This window comes from Pelodiscus sinensis, chromosome 1, assembly GCF_049634645.1.
Source record: "Pelodiscus sinensis isolate JC-2024 chromosome 1, ASM4963464v1, whole genome shotgun sequence".
NCBI classification, from domain to species: Eukaryota; Metazoa; Chordata; order Testudines; family Trionychidae; genus Pelodiscus; species Pelodiscus sinensis.
Window position 1 is genome coordinate 290,128,113 of NC_134711.1, and position 17,408 is coordinate 290,145,520.

The 17,408-nt window shown below is 46.4% G+C and overlaps 1 protein-coding gene across 6 annotated transcripts in view; it reads left to right on the top strand.

Moving 5' to 3' along the window:
• The window catches only part of TRIM13 (tripartite motif containing 13), a 41,223-nt gene that overhangs the window by 14,623 nt on the left and 9,192 nt on the right, over positions 1-17,408 (top strand). Inside the window, exons 1-2 of one of the 6 annotated variants that reach the window (XM_006121361.4) lie at positions 5,578-6,469; positions 10,717-10,815. The exons of 1 other annotated variant lie outside the window; for it this stretch is intronic. In XM_006121361.4, the coding sequence (XP_006121423.3) occupies positions 6,443-6,469; positions 10,717-10,815 (126 nt within the window). In that variant the 5' untranslated portion in view covers positions 5,578-6,442. Of the gene's footprint in view, positions 1-5,577; positions 6,470-10,716; positions 10,816-15,953; positions 16,175-16,202; positions 16,482-17,408 lie in introns of those variants that run through there. 4 more of the 6 variants (XM_075919079.1, XM_075919080.1, XM_075919078.1 and 1 more) reach the window with 4 other exon arrangements.

Genomic DNA, 17,408 nt, shown 5'->3' on the forward strand with positions numbered 1-17,408 from the left:
ATACAGGCAGTCCCCGGGTTATGTACAAGATAGGGACTGTAGGTTTGTTCTTAAGTTGAATTTGTATGTAAGTCGGAACTGGTACATATTATAGGGGAAACTCTAGCCAAACATTTCTCCAGAGCTCAGTTTTATTCTCCCTCACCTCACTTCCCTCAGTCCTTTATTCTCAAGCTGAGGTGTCTACTGAGAAAAGCCGCTCTGTGTCTCCCTGGTCTGCTGGGGGGAGGGGGCGCTAGCTTCGCATATCCCTGGTCTGCTGGGAGGAAGCAGCTAGTGTGGGGTTGCCTCACCCCGTTTGTAAGTAGGGATCCGATGTAAGTCGGATCCATGTAACCCGGGGACTACCTGTATCTCATTTTGAAATAGTTAATTTGAAATAACTTATTTCAAAATAACGCAGCTACATACAAAATTCATTTCAAAATAGCATTTTGCTATTTTGAAATAGCACATCCACACTGATTGGACGCTGAATTTCATTTAAGGGCAGCTGAAACCGGTTCCAGCAGGGCATCAGGTCAGGAGTTACTTTGTGTGGCTGCTGCCTGAGGCTATCTGAGGCTTGTGCTTAAAGGGACCCCCCTGAACAGCTGGTTCTCAGCTTTCCCTGCTTGCTTGCCTACCTCGATGAGGGACAGCAAAACATTTTTGTCTCTGTCTGCTTTGGTTGCCCTGACTCAGGACACCACAGCACTCGGCACCATGGAGCCGGAGCTGCCCCTGGGCACTCTGGTGCTCATTTTGGATGTGTTTCTGCAAGCCTGGCTGTGCTTTCTGCAGGCTGCCTTGCAGCATCGGCTGCAGCCCGACCTTCACACCGTCCTCCGGACCCTCCTGGGGGATGGGGAAGAGCAGCTGCAGCTCCCGGACGCCAATGTGCCCTGCCGCATCTGGCATCTGGACACTAGCAGTGACTGGTGGGACCACATCGTCCTGGAATGCTGGGGAGACCAACAATGGACCCAGAACTTCAGGATGAAGAAGGACACCCTCCTCAACCTCTGTGAGTGACTCACCCCTGCTCTGCAGCAATGGGACATGCACATGAGGCTCGCCATTCCCCTGCATAAGCGTGTGGCCATCGTCCTATGGAAGCTCTCCATACCGGATAGCTACAGATCTGTGGCGAACCAGTTTGGCATGGGGAGATCCAGCATCGGAGCAGTGCTCATGCAGGTATGGCAGTCTCTGGCCACTATGCTGGGGGGGGGAGGGGCGAAGCAAGGAGGTGATGGGCTGCCCCAGGGAAAAGGGGGGAGGAAGTGGTGCAAGTCCAGTCCACGGGAGGGGTTGGTCTGTCCCACCTGCACTATGGGCTGCCCGTAGTGGCCAGGATTGCAGGGGGGGTTGCTCCTGGGAAGTGGGGGTGCGGGGTAGTGGCAGGGAAGGAGCACTCTCAGCCACGCTGGCACCACAGTGACTCTCGATGGTTTTGTGTCCCCCTCTGCAGGTGGTCAAGGCCATCAACAGAGTCATCTGCCTCACTGATGTGGATGCAGTGATCGAGGGGTTTGGTGCCCTGGGTTTCCCCAACTGCGGGGGGGCAATGAGTGGGACGCACATCCCCATCCGTGTCCTGGACCACCAGACCTCCCTCTACATCGACCAGAAGGGATACTTCTCGGTCATCCTGCAGGCTGCGTCCGACCACCAGGGCCAGTTCGTGGACATCAATGTGGGCTGGTCTGACAAAGCACATGACGCGCGGGTTTACCTCAACTCCTCCATGTGCCAAAGGCTGCACACTGGGACTTTCTTCCCTGACCGCCACATCAGGCTCGGGGACGTGGATGTGCCTGTGTGCCTGGTGGGGGATGCGGCCTATCCCCTCCAACCCTGACTGATGAAGCCCTACACGGGACACTTCAACCCTTCCCAACAGGCCTTTAATGCCAAGCTTGGCAGGGCCCTCATCGTGGTGGAGGGGGCATTCGGCCGGTTGAAGGCCCGTTATAGATGCCTCCTCACCTGCCTGGACCTATCTGAGCGGAATATTCCACACGTGGTGGCAGCGTGTTGTGTGCTCCATAATTTGTGCGAAAGGAAGGGGGAGGCTTTCCTGCTGAGCTGGATGGCAGAGGCCTGTATGCACAGCCCTGCACGGCTGCCAGCTGGGAGGTCCATCAGGGGGCTGTCCGTAGCTGGGAGGCCCTGCGAGAGACCTTCCACCCGGAGGAGGACTAAAATCTCCATGGTGTGTCCCACTGGGGGCTTGTGCCTCATTTCACCCACACATCCCTTCACTGACCCCACCCTAACCCCCCTTCCCATTAAAGAAAGACCTATGTGTTGGCAAAAACTGGGGTGGGGAGGGAATGAGGGCGGGAGAGGGGAGACGAGAGGGAAGTGGTAAATCTGGGAGGAGAAAGCTGGAAGGGGGAGGTGAGAGGAGGAAGGGGGAGGAGAAGCTCAGGGTTGGGGGTCTTGCTGGTCCACCTGTCTCCCAGCACTGCGGGTGCAGGGTCCTCGGCATCCCAGGGGAAGCATGGGTATGAAGGGTGGGGTGGGTAGAGGGGGGGAGGAAGAAGAGGGAGGGGGAGCAGGAGTGGGAAGAGGAGTGGCAGCTAGGGTGGCAGCTGGGGCTGGAGTGGCAGGAGGCAGCAATCTCTGCACCACGGTCTGCAGGTGGTTGGAGATGGCACAGCCCTGGGCAAGCAGCTCCCACCAGTTCTCCTGCCACAGCTGCAGGTCTTCATGCACCCAGTGGCCAAGGGTGTGGTGCTGGCCTCGCAGGATCCCCAGGTACTGCCGCTGATGCTCCTCCTGGTTACGGGTCAGCCTGCTGGCCCGGGTGTAGGAGGATGTCCTGGGCGGGGTGGTGCGCCCTGCACTTGCAGCTGCTGTGGCTGTGGAGAAACAAGAGAAGTGGTTAGTTCTCCCTGGGGACACAGTGGGTGAAGTCCAGCCCCCCTTGCACGGCAAGGACAGCAGGTCTCCGCACCATTCGAGCCAATGTGCTTGCACACAGGCCATGTTCATCATGTCCTGCTATCCCCGGGAGTGTGAGCTGGCCCAGGAGTGCACTTATTGCACTTATTTCACTGTGCTGTATCTAGTGGGAGGGGGGGGGAAGGGAGATGTGCCCTGCCTCTACATAGAGGGGGCTCGTGGAGGGAGGGCATCGTGCAGTGTCCCTCCCTGGGGTCAGGAGCATGTCATGTGCCTTCATACATACTCACGTGTGGGTAACAGTTCAGGGCTCCTGTGTGGCAGCCAGGCGGGGGCCACATGCCTAGGGTGGCACAGCACATGCAGAGGTTGCTGTGTGCTCTGTGGTCAGCAAGGCCCACACATGCAGTCCCTGGTCTCCCTCTTCCCCTCCCCCCGCACATAAGGGGACAGTGATGGCACTCACATGTTGAGGCCTCCCTGGCCTCGGATGACACCGGCAACAGGCTTGCTGGGACGGCTTGGGGGTCCTGGTTGCGGTGCATGCTCCTTCCAGGCTCCTGCAGCTCCTGGCAATCCTCCTTCTCTGTGTTATGGGCAGGGCCCTCTGCCCAAGGGTCGATGACCACCTGGGGGGCACAGATCATCTGACCCCCCCAGGATGCGGTCCAGGTCATCATAATAGGGGTAGAGGTCCAGGTCAGCTCCTGGTTGGGAGCTGCCCCCTGAGGCCCTGGCATAGGCCTGCTGCAGCTCTTTTATTTTCATGTGCACCTGCTTCTGGGTGCGCATGTGGCCTTTGGTGGCCAGGCTGTCAGCCATGTGCCTGTAGACGGCTGCGTTCCTGTGTCTAGTGCAGAGATCATGGACATTGGAGTCTTCCTCCCAAACCTCAATGTGGTCCACGATCTCCGCACTAGACCTGGAAGGTGCCTGCCTTTTGTGGCCCCTGGAAGACTCCTGGGAGCTGCCAGCCTGCTCCTGGGGAGCGGTGGAATACTGGGTGCCACTGGGTTGCTGGCTCATGCTGGGCCAGGTGCATGGACTGCTGGCTCTGTGCTGACAGGCTTGCAGCTGGCACAGGCACTCTGGCCAGAGTCTACCACTTTAAGAGCTCCGGGGCTGGGGGGCGGAGCAGAAGAGTATTCCTGGTTGTGCCCAGAGTGGCCACTAGGGCACCCTGGGAAGGGCTGGAGGCCCCGTATTTCAAAATCAGCATCTACACAGTGCTTATTTCAATTTAGCTATTTCAAATTTGGCGTTATTCCTCATGGAATGAGGTTTACCAAATTTGAAATAAGCACTCCGTTATTTCAATTTAATTTTGAAATATCGGTTTGGCTGTGTAGATGCTAGGAAAGTTATTTCGAAATAACTTTTCTATGTAGACATACCTTAAGAGAAGAGTCTGGAGTTGCATCAATAATAATCGAAAACTACTTTGCAAGTCTTATCTCTTCAAGAATTGTTGTTTGCACAAAGGTCCTACATAGCTCGGTAAGCTTGTTTTATATTTTAGTAGACAGATAATGGACTCTTGTGATTAGTGAACATGCTTAACATTGCCTGATAAAAGTGGGTCATACTTGATAAGAAGCTCAAGTATACCAAGAAAGTTTCCTTTTATATGGTCACCGATATGTTGACTGGAACCAGGCAAAGCCAATCTCCGTTCAGAAAGAAAAAGAATGACATTAAATATGCGCTCAAGGAGTTTTTTCCAGTTATCAGTTTCTGCGTTTATTTAACTCAGGAGTAAGTTTTCAATTGAACTGTCAGATGGTGCTGCTCTCTAGCTGATTTCCATATATTTTTATGCGATACTGAAGTTTCATGTGCAGGTATTTGGTGTTTCAACTTCCTCCAACCTCTACTGATGCTCCAACCAGATGGATTAGACAGTACTGATGCAGTTGATATATTACTGTTAAAAACGAAGTAGGGTTCACAGTACAGAGCCTGCTTTTCCCTGCTCTAGCAGAGCCAGTCTCTGCTGGAGCTCTCTCCATTTGGACGAGTTTTTGTCAGCAGATGACTGGGAAAAACATGATTTTCAACATCTTTCAGTAATTACATGGAATCTGAAAACAACTAACTTTGAGAAACGACAGTATTTGAGCAACATTGTTCTTATCAAGATGTCCAATATTAGGTTCTGATGTCACTGTTACACTGTATCTTGTGCAAATCATAAGTTCTAGCTCTTGCTGTGCAGCATCTCCGAGGTCCTCATTTTCTGCCTGCATAGTCTTTAAATTAAGTGTAGATTCAGCATGTATTGCTACGATTGGCATTTCTGTGTTTTGATTAATGACCTCCTCATTTTGAGGCTGTGGCATTGGAATGTCATTTGTGGATACAAAGTTTTCATAATCAGAGCTGGAAGTGTCACTGAAATTATGGTCACCGTCTAACGGCTGAGGCATCTTTTCTACGAGAAATGATGCTATTGGCTTTAAACTCTTAACTGCTGCTTCACTCTGTTGTTTTCGTCGTCTCTTACTTACACCACTTTCAAATCTTTGCTTCATTTTCATAAAGGGGTTCTTTTAAAACACAGTAACATTCAATAAATTAATTTGCTAAAGGCTATTGGTTATAGAAAATTTTAATTGTATATACTTTGCAATTAATATTATATAAAAACTATTTGGGGGTGTTATTTACTATGGCCCTTATAGCCTTATTTCAAAGTCTTGAAATTTTGTCTGCTAACATGTTCCCATTATTAAATTGCTCTAATAACTGGTGCATTATTATGAATATGAACATGAGGTGATTGCCAGATTAGATATAAAGTTTATTAAACAACTAGAATTAAAAGTTTATCACAAAAAAAGCCTTTAAAGGTGAATCTGAAACTGAATGGAGAGGTAGCTTACTGCTGAGCCTGATATGGGTATTTTATACTAAGACACATAAGAAAAAATAGGAATACAGAAATCTCCTATGCAGAGATAAACACCTAATTTAAAAGTTAAACCCACCCTCAAACCAAGCAAAATCACTTTAGAGTAACAGAATTAATTATGACTTTCAAAACCTTTAAACTAAGCAAAGACTGTAAACAGCATTTCATATCGTAGAATCATTAATCACAGAAGCTAATCCAGTCTCCAGTCACGCAGATGAAAACTTGGATGTGACCGAAAAATTGGTGAAGGCCCGAGGTCCCACAATGATTTAAATCATTTTTTTTGCCAGCATAAAGAGTTTCTTTTGTTGTCTCTGTTATAACTACAAGGTGTGTAATAAATAGAAATGATTTGGTAGAAAAATGTCAAAATTTGAGGCCCCTTTGTCTCCTGAGGCCCAGGACAAATGACTCTCCTGCCCCCCTTTTCCTCCCGCCATAGGCCTGCCAACACATTGGGAGCATGTCTTGCAAATTAAGGCACCACAGAGCCCTTTGGGGGAAACAGCAGTGTTGACATATGAGCATAGTGACATCCTGCCAAAGTCTTGATGTCACAATGGAAATGCTTATGTAAATATGCAACCATGTGTCTAAGTCCTTGAGACGCCAGCACCTGAGAAATAACAAAATAAAATGCTGGTCAAGAGGAAGCAAAAACTGGTAGGGAAAAAAGTTGATTTGTGTGCTTCTCTTAAGGGCAAGGGAAGAAATCCCAACAGCCAAGCAACATATCTGTAAATGCAATTGTCAATATCACAGGTAGTTGATTTGTATACAGTTGACATTCAGAGACTGGGAGTGCACAAGGTCACTAGCACTATGCATAAATAATCACACTTGTAAAATAAACTGTGTTTAATTGTAGGTGATTGACAATGAGAGGGTTAATTCAGTTGTTTTTCCAGATGTAGGTCAGGAACGTGCATTTCTCTTCAATGGGGGAGGCCAATTATTTAAGCTCTGCCTGCACTGAGAGCAGGACAAGGCTTAACATGTTTAAACATGATTTTTGCTAACAGGGTTTTAATATTATTTTACTGTGTCGTATCAACAGGGAACTTTTGTCTGAGAACCATGTTGGAACTATGGGATACAATAATGCTACAAAAATAGCAACATTGGGGATCCCACTTAAAAGGAAGTTGCCCACTGACTCGTTCCGTTTTGTAGTAAAGAGCTGAATTCTTAAAACACAGCTGGGTCTCATCAACATTGCCTAATGGCACCCTGGAGGGGACTACTTATGTGTTTTAATGAGATCCCCTGATATTGCTGAATTCATAGCAGAGAGGGACCCCATATATCACCTTGTGGGAAGACAGTTTGTAGCAAAATTAAAATAATCTCTATTTACACTGGTCATGTAAATTGCGCTAGAATCCTGTTAGCAACAACAGCGATGTGTACCCAATTCACTACAGCCTTGAGCCTTGTGCAGCCATTCACAGCTGTGCATAGTCAGTGAAAAATGGCTATAAAATGCTGTTAATTTAATTTAACATTTTACAACCACTTTGCACAGGTGTAAATGGCTACACAAGGTACAAGACAGTGGAAAAATTAAGGCATGTGTGCTGAAACGAAAGTGCTTCCATTGGCTTCAGTGGATGTTGGACCGGACCTCTGGTTCCGAGATAGTATTGGCAGAGTCAGGGCTGCGTATTGATGATACAGCAGCGTTCCTGATGAAAGCATAGGCAAGGTGCCCAAGGAAATTTGGGGCTGAGTTATTTTATCAATCCAGATTTTACTGTACCTTTGGGAGGTTACCTTTTATATTATTTATTTTATAGATAATTTGACATTTGTAAATTTGTATATAAAATTAATTTTGTTGCAGTTTGTGGTATTTAGTGTAGGAGTCACTTCTGGCTTGCTAACTTACTGTAGGGCTAACCAATAAGTGACAGGTCCATAGCTGTTATAAAAAGTCTGGTAGTGAAGCGTAGCTCTATCTATTGAGTAGGTCCATCTAATTCTGTCCCAGCTGAAGTTAATGAGAATATAATCAGATCCATAGATACTGTTATGCTGGAAAATGTCAATGTTTACCAGCAAGCTTCTCTTTGATCTCTATTCTTTAGGCAATCACAGACCTCATTAAAGATGATGGGCTTTCCAGTCACCCTTCACTCAGATTAAATGGAAGAAGCAATTAAATTCTTTTGGGGAGTAAGGTCACTGAAACAACAGAAGTCACTGAGTAGGGCACTAGGGCCACATGGGAAGGCCTGAGCAAGAACTTAACTCAGGGAGAAGTGCCATCTCTGGGGATTGATTGCAAAGGCAGGCACTGGGACATGGGTTATATCTATGTTTGTGAAGGTGTCAGAACCAGAAAGGACCCAGAGAGCCATAGCAGACAGCAGCGCTTGACTTGGTGTATGTTTTTGGTGCAACCTATTTATATATAAAGAAATATATATTATTATAAATCATATTAATAGTTTCTCTTCCCAGTGGAAACAACCAGTCATGACACCAAACACTGGCTAACTGCTTAAGCCAAGGAGTAACAGTATGTAAAACTACAGATCATACCACTATTTAAATACACACAGGCCTAGCAGAGGTTGGTTCAATCTCAGAATTTGTGATCCAAAAACTGCAGTTGGTCACTTTAACAGGATGGCTTTCCCCTTAAGGGTTAGGTGTCAGGAGCAGGCTTACCCCATTTACTCAGTTGTTACACCTGAGCAGGGATGACCTGATTTGTCCCCCCCCTTTTTTTTTTTAAAGAGGTATGGGGACTCTTAAAAAAGCTTGAAAGCTGCTGGGGGATGGGGAAAGAGTGAACCAGCTGGTTGGCAGAGAGGAGGGGCTGCTGCCTATTTAAGACTGGGATGGAAAACTTTTGTGTTTATTTGTAAACATATGAATAAAATCAGACCATGAGGAGGGCTGTTGTTGTTTGACTCATGAAAACTTGTGTGGAGTTTATTTCAAGAAGCCACTTGAAAGGGGAAATTGAGGTGAGTGGCTACTTACAGGGTTCTTATAAGGCCCTATGGGGGTGCCTGAGTGTAGGCTACTTACTGATCATCACTTCAATCAGTGATTAATGGTTCCATCTTCAGTTGATAGTATTCCCACGATGCCGTCTAGCTTTCATGGAATGATTGTGAGAAATTGCTCTCTTTACTCTCCCTCTCCCATAAATCAGCTCTTGTGGGGTACTAACAATGTTCAGATGTGCCTTAAAAACTACTTTGTCAAATACAAGATATGTATATGTGTAAGGTTTATACATGTGTACGGTGTTACAGATAGATAGAGTTATTCATCGTGAATCTTTTTCTAAATGTGGTTGTCTTGTAATCTTGGTGCTAGTGTGGTGCCATCAGCACGGCATCTGTTAGGAGTTTACTTTTATATTTAGGACCCTATCAGCAACTTCATAGCATGGCTCAGAATAGATCATCCCCCCTAGATCAGAACATGGAGGAGACCATTTGTGTTTGGCTCTCTTCCCAGCTGTGTTCACTGAATCATTCCCCTCTTCCATCATCTGCACCCCATATGAGATTCTGTACAAGTTGGGGTGTGCTAAGAAGGTAAGTGAAAAAGGCAAGATGGGGGCAGGGGATGATATACCTTGTCAACTTGAGAATTTCCTAATAAGATTTATAGCCCTAGGCTACATTGTCTTCTGGAGTTTTCTCCTAGGAGTCCTGGGGATAACTGTGATAAATGACAAGGAGTCTTTTTGGCACTTTAAAAACTAATGGACTTATTGGGGCATAAGCTTTCATGGGTAATAACCACTTCATCAGATGCATCTGACTCAGTGGTTTTTACCCACAAAAGCTTATACCCAAATAAATGTTAGCTTTTAAGGTGCCACAGGATGTTTGTGTAGATCTAGGCTAACACGGCTACCCCTCTGAGACTTGTGACAAATGAGTTGCTGGTAGCATGACTCCTAGGATGCTTTATTGCCAGGGATTCAGAGATCGGGCTGTCAGAGACTGCAAGGAGGTGTTTGATTGGTTCTGGCTTCCTGAATAGCCCTTAGGATCTGCCAGGTTTTTAGTGTATGAGGTTTCACAGCATTTTCAGAACAGAAGCCCTTCTAGTGAGACAGGCTTGTGGAACTGCAGAATGAACAGGATTCAAGGCCTATCAGTTGTGTAACTCCATGTGGGCTACAACAACATTGCATGTATGGATGGCACTACATTCTGCTCTGCTGGTCACCTCATCTGACAGAAAGGCTCTAGCAGGAGTCCTGCTACTGTTAGCTGAGCTTTCCTGTTAGTCTCACAGGAGAGAATGCTTTGAGCACCGTTGACTAGGAAGTCAATACATTTCCACACTGAAATCCTGGGACTGATCGGGAAATTATACTGTCTGGTCCTTTGCCTCAATCCCTGACCACAGGTCCCAGCCCTAAAACTTAGCAGAGAGAAGACCTTGTGGAGAAACCACAGAGAAATTTCATAAGATCACAATGAAGACAAGATACTGCAGGAGGCCAATTCTCACTTCAGTGCCATCAAGGAAGTCCAGCCCATGTAGAATTCTTTCTGTTTGTGTAAGTGGATCCAGCCAGAGGGTAGCAGAAAGAAAAAATGAATGCCAGCCAAAGGAGTTCAGGGATCTAAAAAGGGCCTTTATAAAAATATCAGGGAAAAATTCTAGACGGTTCATCTACAATTAGTGATGAAATCTTAAATGTCAGAGTTGCCTATAAATTTGTCTTTAATATAAAAGATAAAGATAAGAGATTTGGTGAATTAAAAATTGATGAATACCTTGTAAGAATAGCTATCAATGAAGAACAGTCAAGGGAATGCTAGGAAATGAGAACATTTACAAATTAGTGAGTATCAATGCCATGCCATGTAAGGTGCTGAGGAAATGAGCTAAATACATTTACTGAACCACATATAATAATTTTTTTAAAGCTACGGAGAACTCAGGAGATGGCAAATAGTCAGAGAAAAACAAATGTAGCACTAAAGTACAACAAAGAAAAGAAGATTGCCATAGCCAGGATCAATCTGGTAAGTGATAAGATTAAGTTCAGGACTATTCTTCCCCGAAATAATAGATCAAATAGAAGGGGAAAGGTCAGTGCCCATATAGATCTAGTCAGCTCCACTGAATTAACACCAACTATTGATGGGAGAAGATTTAGGTCAAGACTAAGAGCTTTTGAATTCCCACCCTGTAGAATCAGAGGACCAGAACAAAGCATCACAGATAAGTTAGATAGCTTCTGATAAAAATACAAATTTGGAGTCCAGTCCTGCACGCTTTACTCATGTGAGTAATCCTTAACGTGAAGACCCATGAGTCCAACAAATTAAGTGACTGCAGTGAATAAATGATGCATGAACGAAGAGAATGCAGGAAATAAAGCACATTGATTTTAGTAAAACTTTTGATGCAGTGTTTCTAACTCATGAATAAATTCATTTTGGTTTGGGTCTGAGTACTGTTATATGGATTGAAACTAGCTGAGGCTATGCCTACACTACAGTCTTTTTGTGGAAAAACATATGCAAATGAGGCTAAATGTGGACTATCACCATGCCTCATTTGCATAATTGAGTGCCCATTTTTGTGCAAAAGCCTCTTGTGCAAAAAGGGTGCTTATTAATTATGCAAATGAGGTGCGGTGATATTCCACACAGCCGCATTTGCATATGTTTTTCTGCAAAAAGGCTATAGTGTAGACATAGCCTGAGAGCGCTCCCAAAAAGGAGAAGGATCACCACTATTCTCTACAATAATAAGGCCTTACAGCCCCATGTCTCCTATCATATAGTTGGTGGCTTCCCTCAACCAAAAGTGGGGCTCCCTCCTCCCCTTCCAACTGTGATTATGAGCTTTTTTTGAGGGGGTAAGGGAATGTTCAGTTTAATAAGCCCTGATTGAGTTTTGTAGTTCAATTAGTCCACTAGGAAAGAACACATTTATTGAATGATTAGAGCATATGGGGATATACCAATATAATTCTCATGAGTCTGATCACTATACCTGGCCAAAATTATCTTTATGTAAAAGCCTCCATGTAGGAATGGAATGAAAGAAACTTCAGATGCATACTCCAAGAGGAGCCTCCCTAGCTATGTAGCACCAAAGAAGCTCTTGGGCTGCAAAAAGCCCATACACAATACTCAGAGTCTGATTCAGCAGAATGAAGAAACAGTGGAAATTAGAGTTCTATAAATGTCTCAGATACAAATAAGATGTAAGTCTCTCCCACTTTTGCTTTTGGGCCATAGACTTGAAGTATCACATCAGGAAATCTAAAAGCTATAATCATATTTTGCAAAGCAGTACTTTCATCAATATTTTGCAATGGGGGGGGGGGGGGCAGAGAAGGAGTTTCTTCCTGATGCCCAGAAATAAACTGCGGAGAAAGAAATAAGGGCAAATGGAGGTTCATGCTTCAAATTTAGCTCAGGCAGAGCTGCTTGTTTTTTGTGACTTTGGAGGGGTGAAGTATAGGCATTGAGTGGCTGCATAGTGACTGAAGTGACTTCATAATAACTGTTAAATATCAGTTAATTGAATAGTCAAGTAACCTCATGAATTCTTATCGGTTAGTCAACTATTCTATAGTTCCTGGGGGCGGAGCCGACAGTAACGCAAGGTGCCAGGCAGGACCTAGTTCCGTGACGGGAGACAGTTTAAAAACCAGATCCTCTTGTGGACCAGCTGCTTGTCATCCTGTGCTGCTGCCTCTGAAAAAGAGGCAGCAGTGTGGGATGGCAGCAGCCCCTGTCTGCGCGGGGGAAGCGGTCTGAGCTCAGGGGCAAGGCGCGAACTGGAACTGAACCAGGCTGCCTGCCTTCCCAGCTCCCAATACGCTTTAAATGCAGAGCCACAGAGGGGGTAGGTCCTGCACCCAGCATGAGCCAGAACTGAGCCGGGCTACTGGCCAACCTGCTAAAAAATGTACTGGTTTGGGGGGGGGGGAAGGTGAAGGGGAAGGGGAGAATGCATATAGTCTATAGCATTAATCTATGAGATTTTTCTTATTGGTTAATCGACTACACTATTACATCCCTAATAGTGCAATCCCCACCCTGGAGCATTGACACTTCTGGGGTAACAAATGGTATCTTGCTCCCTATTCTATTAGCAAAGGCTTATGCTTTGCTGAAGATTTTAAACTGCCAAGAAAATGGAGATACTCCCGGCAATGGTTGGTTATTTGCACCATGAGCATAAAGTGGTTATACTGTATAAATGTTAGTCAAGCAAATTAAAGGAATCTGCTGTCGTCCAGTTCAATATCTAATGGACCCTAAAACTACTTGACAGAAAACGAACATCCAGAATTAAATCCAAGACTACATAACCCGAGTGGACACTGGTGACAGTTCTTAAGGTTTGAGAAAAGCCACCAAACAAAGCCAAAGGTTTGAAATTATGTTGTATTCATCACTATGCCAGTGCAGAGTACTCTGCAGGAATGGAGGAGCAGTGAAATGAGCCTGAAGCTACAAGCAGAAATATGCTTTCAGTACTTGGCAGGCAGCAAAGAAGCAGAAACCAGAGAATAACTGGGATGTAGGAATGCTGCAGCCATCACTCCTCTCCTCCCACATACCCGGCTGTCGTTAGCTTGTTGCCAAATGTACGTAGCATGCCTCCTCCCTGAGGAGGCCTTATGATGACTCTTCAGCCATTTTGCATTGGAATATGTGGAATAGTGTGGACACAGTACAGTGGTGAATTCCTTCCTTGCTCTTTACAAAAAAACAAAACAAAAAACAAACCACCAATATGAGGAGTAAAACCTCTCTTTTTTGACACCATGGGTTGAGAATGAATCTGAATTTAGCAGCAAATCTTGCTCTAAGCTCAGCTGGTGTGGAGGGCCCCAGGGCACTGAAAATAATATACTTGCAATGTAGCGTGGGGCAGGGTTTTGGAAGAAAGAGATCACAGGAGTATCTGTGGTAGGGCGTAGAAAAGGGAAACAAACTATACGACAGGTATTAGTCATCGCTTAATGCACTATCAGAAGGTGCTCAGTTTTAGGACTGGTTCTGTTCAATATCTTCATCAATGATTCAGATGATGGCATAAAGAATATGCTTATAAAATTTGCAGATGATACCAAGCTGGGAGGAGCTGCAAGTGCTTTAGAGGATAGGGTCATAATTCAAAATGATCTGGACAAACCAGAGAAATAGTTTAAGGTAAATGGGATGAAGTTCAATAAGGACAAATGCAAAGTACTCCACTCAGGGAGCTAAAATCATTTTCACACATACAAGAACTGACTGTCTAAGAAGTTCTGCAGAAAGGCATCTAGAGGTCATAGTAGACCACAAGATAAATGAGTCAACAGCATGACTCCATTGCAAAAAAAGCAAACATTCTGAGATGCATTAACAAGAGTGTTGTGAGCAAGATAAGAGAAGTAAATCTTCCACTCTAATATGGGCTGATTACGCCTCAGCCAGAGTATTGTGTCCACTTCTGAGTACCACATTTTAGGAAAGATGTGGAGAAATTGGAGAAGGTCCAGAGAAGGGCATCAAAAATAATTAAAGGTCTAGAGAACATGACCTGTGAGAGAAGACTGAAAGAAATGGGTTTGTTTACTTTGAAAAAGAGAAGACTGAGGGCATGACTGCACTAGGAAATTATTTTTAAATAACTTATTTTGAAATAACTATTCCAAAATAGTGTGTCCGCACTACAAGGCAGCATCAATATAGTGCAGAATTATTTTGAAATAGTGCGTCCACACTGATTGGAGCCTGAATCGGACTTAAAGTCCCCAGAAGCATTCTGGGGAGTGCACCAGGAGGGCGGACGCTTCCTGTAGCTGCTTGCTGAAGCTAGCTGGGATATATGCTTAAAGAAGCTCCTCTCTATAGCCACGTCTCACACACCACTTTCCACTGCCTACCCCCTCGCGGGACACTAAACTTATGCTGTGTGCTCTGGTTTTTCTTGTGAACACCACAGCACTTCCAATATGGGGCCAGAGCTTATTTCGAAATAACAAGCAGTGTCCACAGTACCAAGCCCATTATTTCAAAATAACGGACTGGTTATTTTGAAATAACTCCCGCTTTTATAAGGAATAATGCTTATTTTGAAATTGTTATTTCAAAATAACATTCATGTGGACACTCAGATGCTGCTATTTTGAAATAATTGGCCTCCAGGGGCCTCTCACAGCTCTCTTGTGGCCACTCTGGCCACACACCTGACAACTCTAATGCTCCCCTTCTCCTGCAGAGTTTAAAGCTGCAGGCAGAAAGAATAGAGCTTGTGGCACTAGGACAGCCTTGCTAGCCCCGTTGGAGCCATGGCCAACCTCAGCACTCCCTCTGCACCCCCTCATGCCTACCACCATTCCCAAGGAACCCTTTGATGCCCCTGGCCAGGTGGGTATTGCAGAAAGGGATCTAGGGTGGCTTGGTGGGCTGGATTCAGCCCACAGGCCATATTTTTGCCAGCTCAGTTAGAAATATTCTCCCCATATGGCAGCAAACTATTGATAAATATTCTCTGAGTATAATTTGTCAACCATTTGTGCACTCACTTTATAGTAAATTTATCTAAATCACACTTTCTGAGTTTTCTTATGAAAATATCAGGTGGGACTGTATGTAAAGCCTTACTAAAATCAAGTTATATCTATTCTTCCTTGCCAAGTAGAGACTCTACATTTGCCTGTGTCTCTCTCTCTCTCTTGCTTCTAAGGTATTTTAAAAACCCTGTCTTATTAACTCATTAATACATTTAGTTTTACAACACTATTAATACTCCAGTTTAAACAGATGAAGAAACTGCCAAGTTAAAGCCATGCAATAAATTGAGGATTTTTTTTTTAAAAAAATTCCCACTGGGAACTCACTGGCTCAGCTGATTAGCAGCAATGGGGGTAATTGAAAATACATTGCTAACCTCTCATCACACTTGCCACCATGCTATACACATAGGCCAACACCAGTGCCTGCTTTACGATGGGGGAGCTGAGGCCCCCAAAGGCAAACTGTTTGCACCTTTCCCCAGTGGAAACAAGCCCCAATGCCCTGCTCCAGAGGGGGCTCCCGACGCCCAGAGGCTTCTGTGAAGAGGACGCAGATCCCGAGTTTATGTCACCGAGTCCTCACCCTTCCCAAACGAGTCACCGGGCCCACCCCTGAACCAGATGCGCAGCGCAGCGCAGCCCCACTTCTCCAGCAGTGGCAGGGCGCCCGGGCAAGCCGAGGCCGCGGGCGGGGAGGATACAAAGCCGGGCCTTGGCCCCTCCTTCCCGGTGTCCGTGGAAAGGGGAGGTGCTTGCGCCGGCGCCCAGGCTCGGCATCAGTGCCCGGCTAGGTGGCGGGCTCCAGCCGCGCGTTGCGCCCGGCCTGGCGCAGGAGGGCAGCGGACCCGCAGGTGAGACGCGTTGGCGGGCGCTGCGCTGGGCTCCGCCTAGGCCGGGCCTGAGTCTCCTGCTTCCAGCGGCCTCTGGCTGCCAGCTCCGGGGCGCCGCGGCCTCGCACGCAGCTGGGCGGGCGGGGCTGGCTCAGCTCGCCTGCGGCCCCTCTCCCTGGCTGGGTGGGGAACCGCCGCGCTCGCCCTGCCCGAGAACCGCGGCTGCAGGCGTGGAGCTGGAGCGGCCAGGCTGCCTCTCGCCGCCCGCTGAAAGGGGCGTGCTCCGGCGGGGCTGTGGGGAGGCTGCTGCAGGCACCTTACAGCACAGGTCAGATACTACTGTGGAGAAGCTACGGCAATTGCCCGGTTCATCCACCTGGACTGCGCCCCGAGCTTTACGGTAGCAGAGCGGTAGCGCCACAGGCCACAACAGGCTTTCTAGAGTTGCTTAAAATGCAAGTTCAGAACACTTGCCAATTTCCCACCGGTGTGCGGGTTGGCATCCGGATTCCAGGATTCAGATTCATCCCCATTTCTAGAAGTTGCAAGTAATATTGTGTCCAAGTCTGGGCCTCCCACTATAGAAAGGTCGTGGATGCATTGGAGAGGGTCCAGGGGCAGGCAACCAAAATGAGTAGGGGGCTGAAGTGCATGAACTAGGAGGAGAGACTGAGGGATTTGGGTTTGTTTAGTCTGCAGAAGAGAAGAGTGAGGGGGGATTTGATAGCAGCCTTCAACTTCCTGAAGGGACGTTCCAAAGATGGAGAAAGGCTGTTCTCCGTAGCGACAGATGGCAGAACAAGGAGCAATAGTCTCAAGTTACAGTGCGGGGTTGTCTAGGTTGGCTATTAGGAAAAACTATTTCACTAGGAGGGTGGTGAAGCACTGGAATGGGTTACCTAGGGAGGTGGTGGAATCTCCCTCCCTAGAGGTTTTTAAGTCTCAGCTTGACAAAGCCCTGGCTGGGTTCATTTAGTTGGGATTGGTCCTGCCTTGATGACCTCCTGAGGTCTCTTCCAGCCCTATGATTCTATGAAATGGTTCAAGGTGCAAAAATTGGTGGTTCTCTGTTTTCCGTGGTACATTAGAAATAATTGTTTTAGAGGGGTAGCCGAGTTAGTCTGTAACAGGAAAAACGTAAAGGTTATGTCTACACTGCACCCATTTGACGCAAGAAATATGCAAATGAAGCAAAGCGTGGAATATCGCAGCACCTCATTTGTATAATTAATGAGGCTCTGTTTTTGTGCAAAAC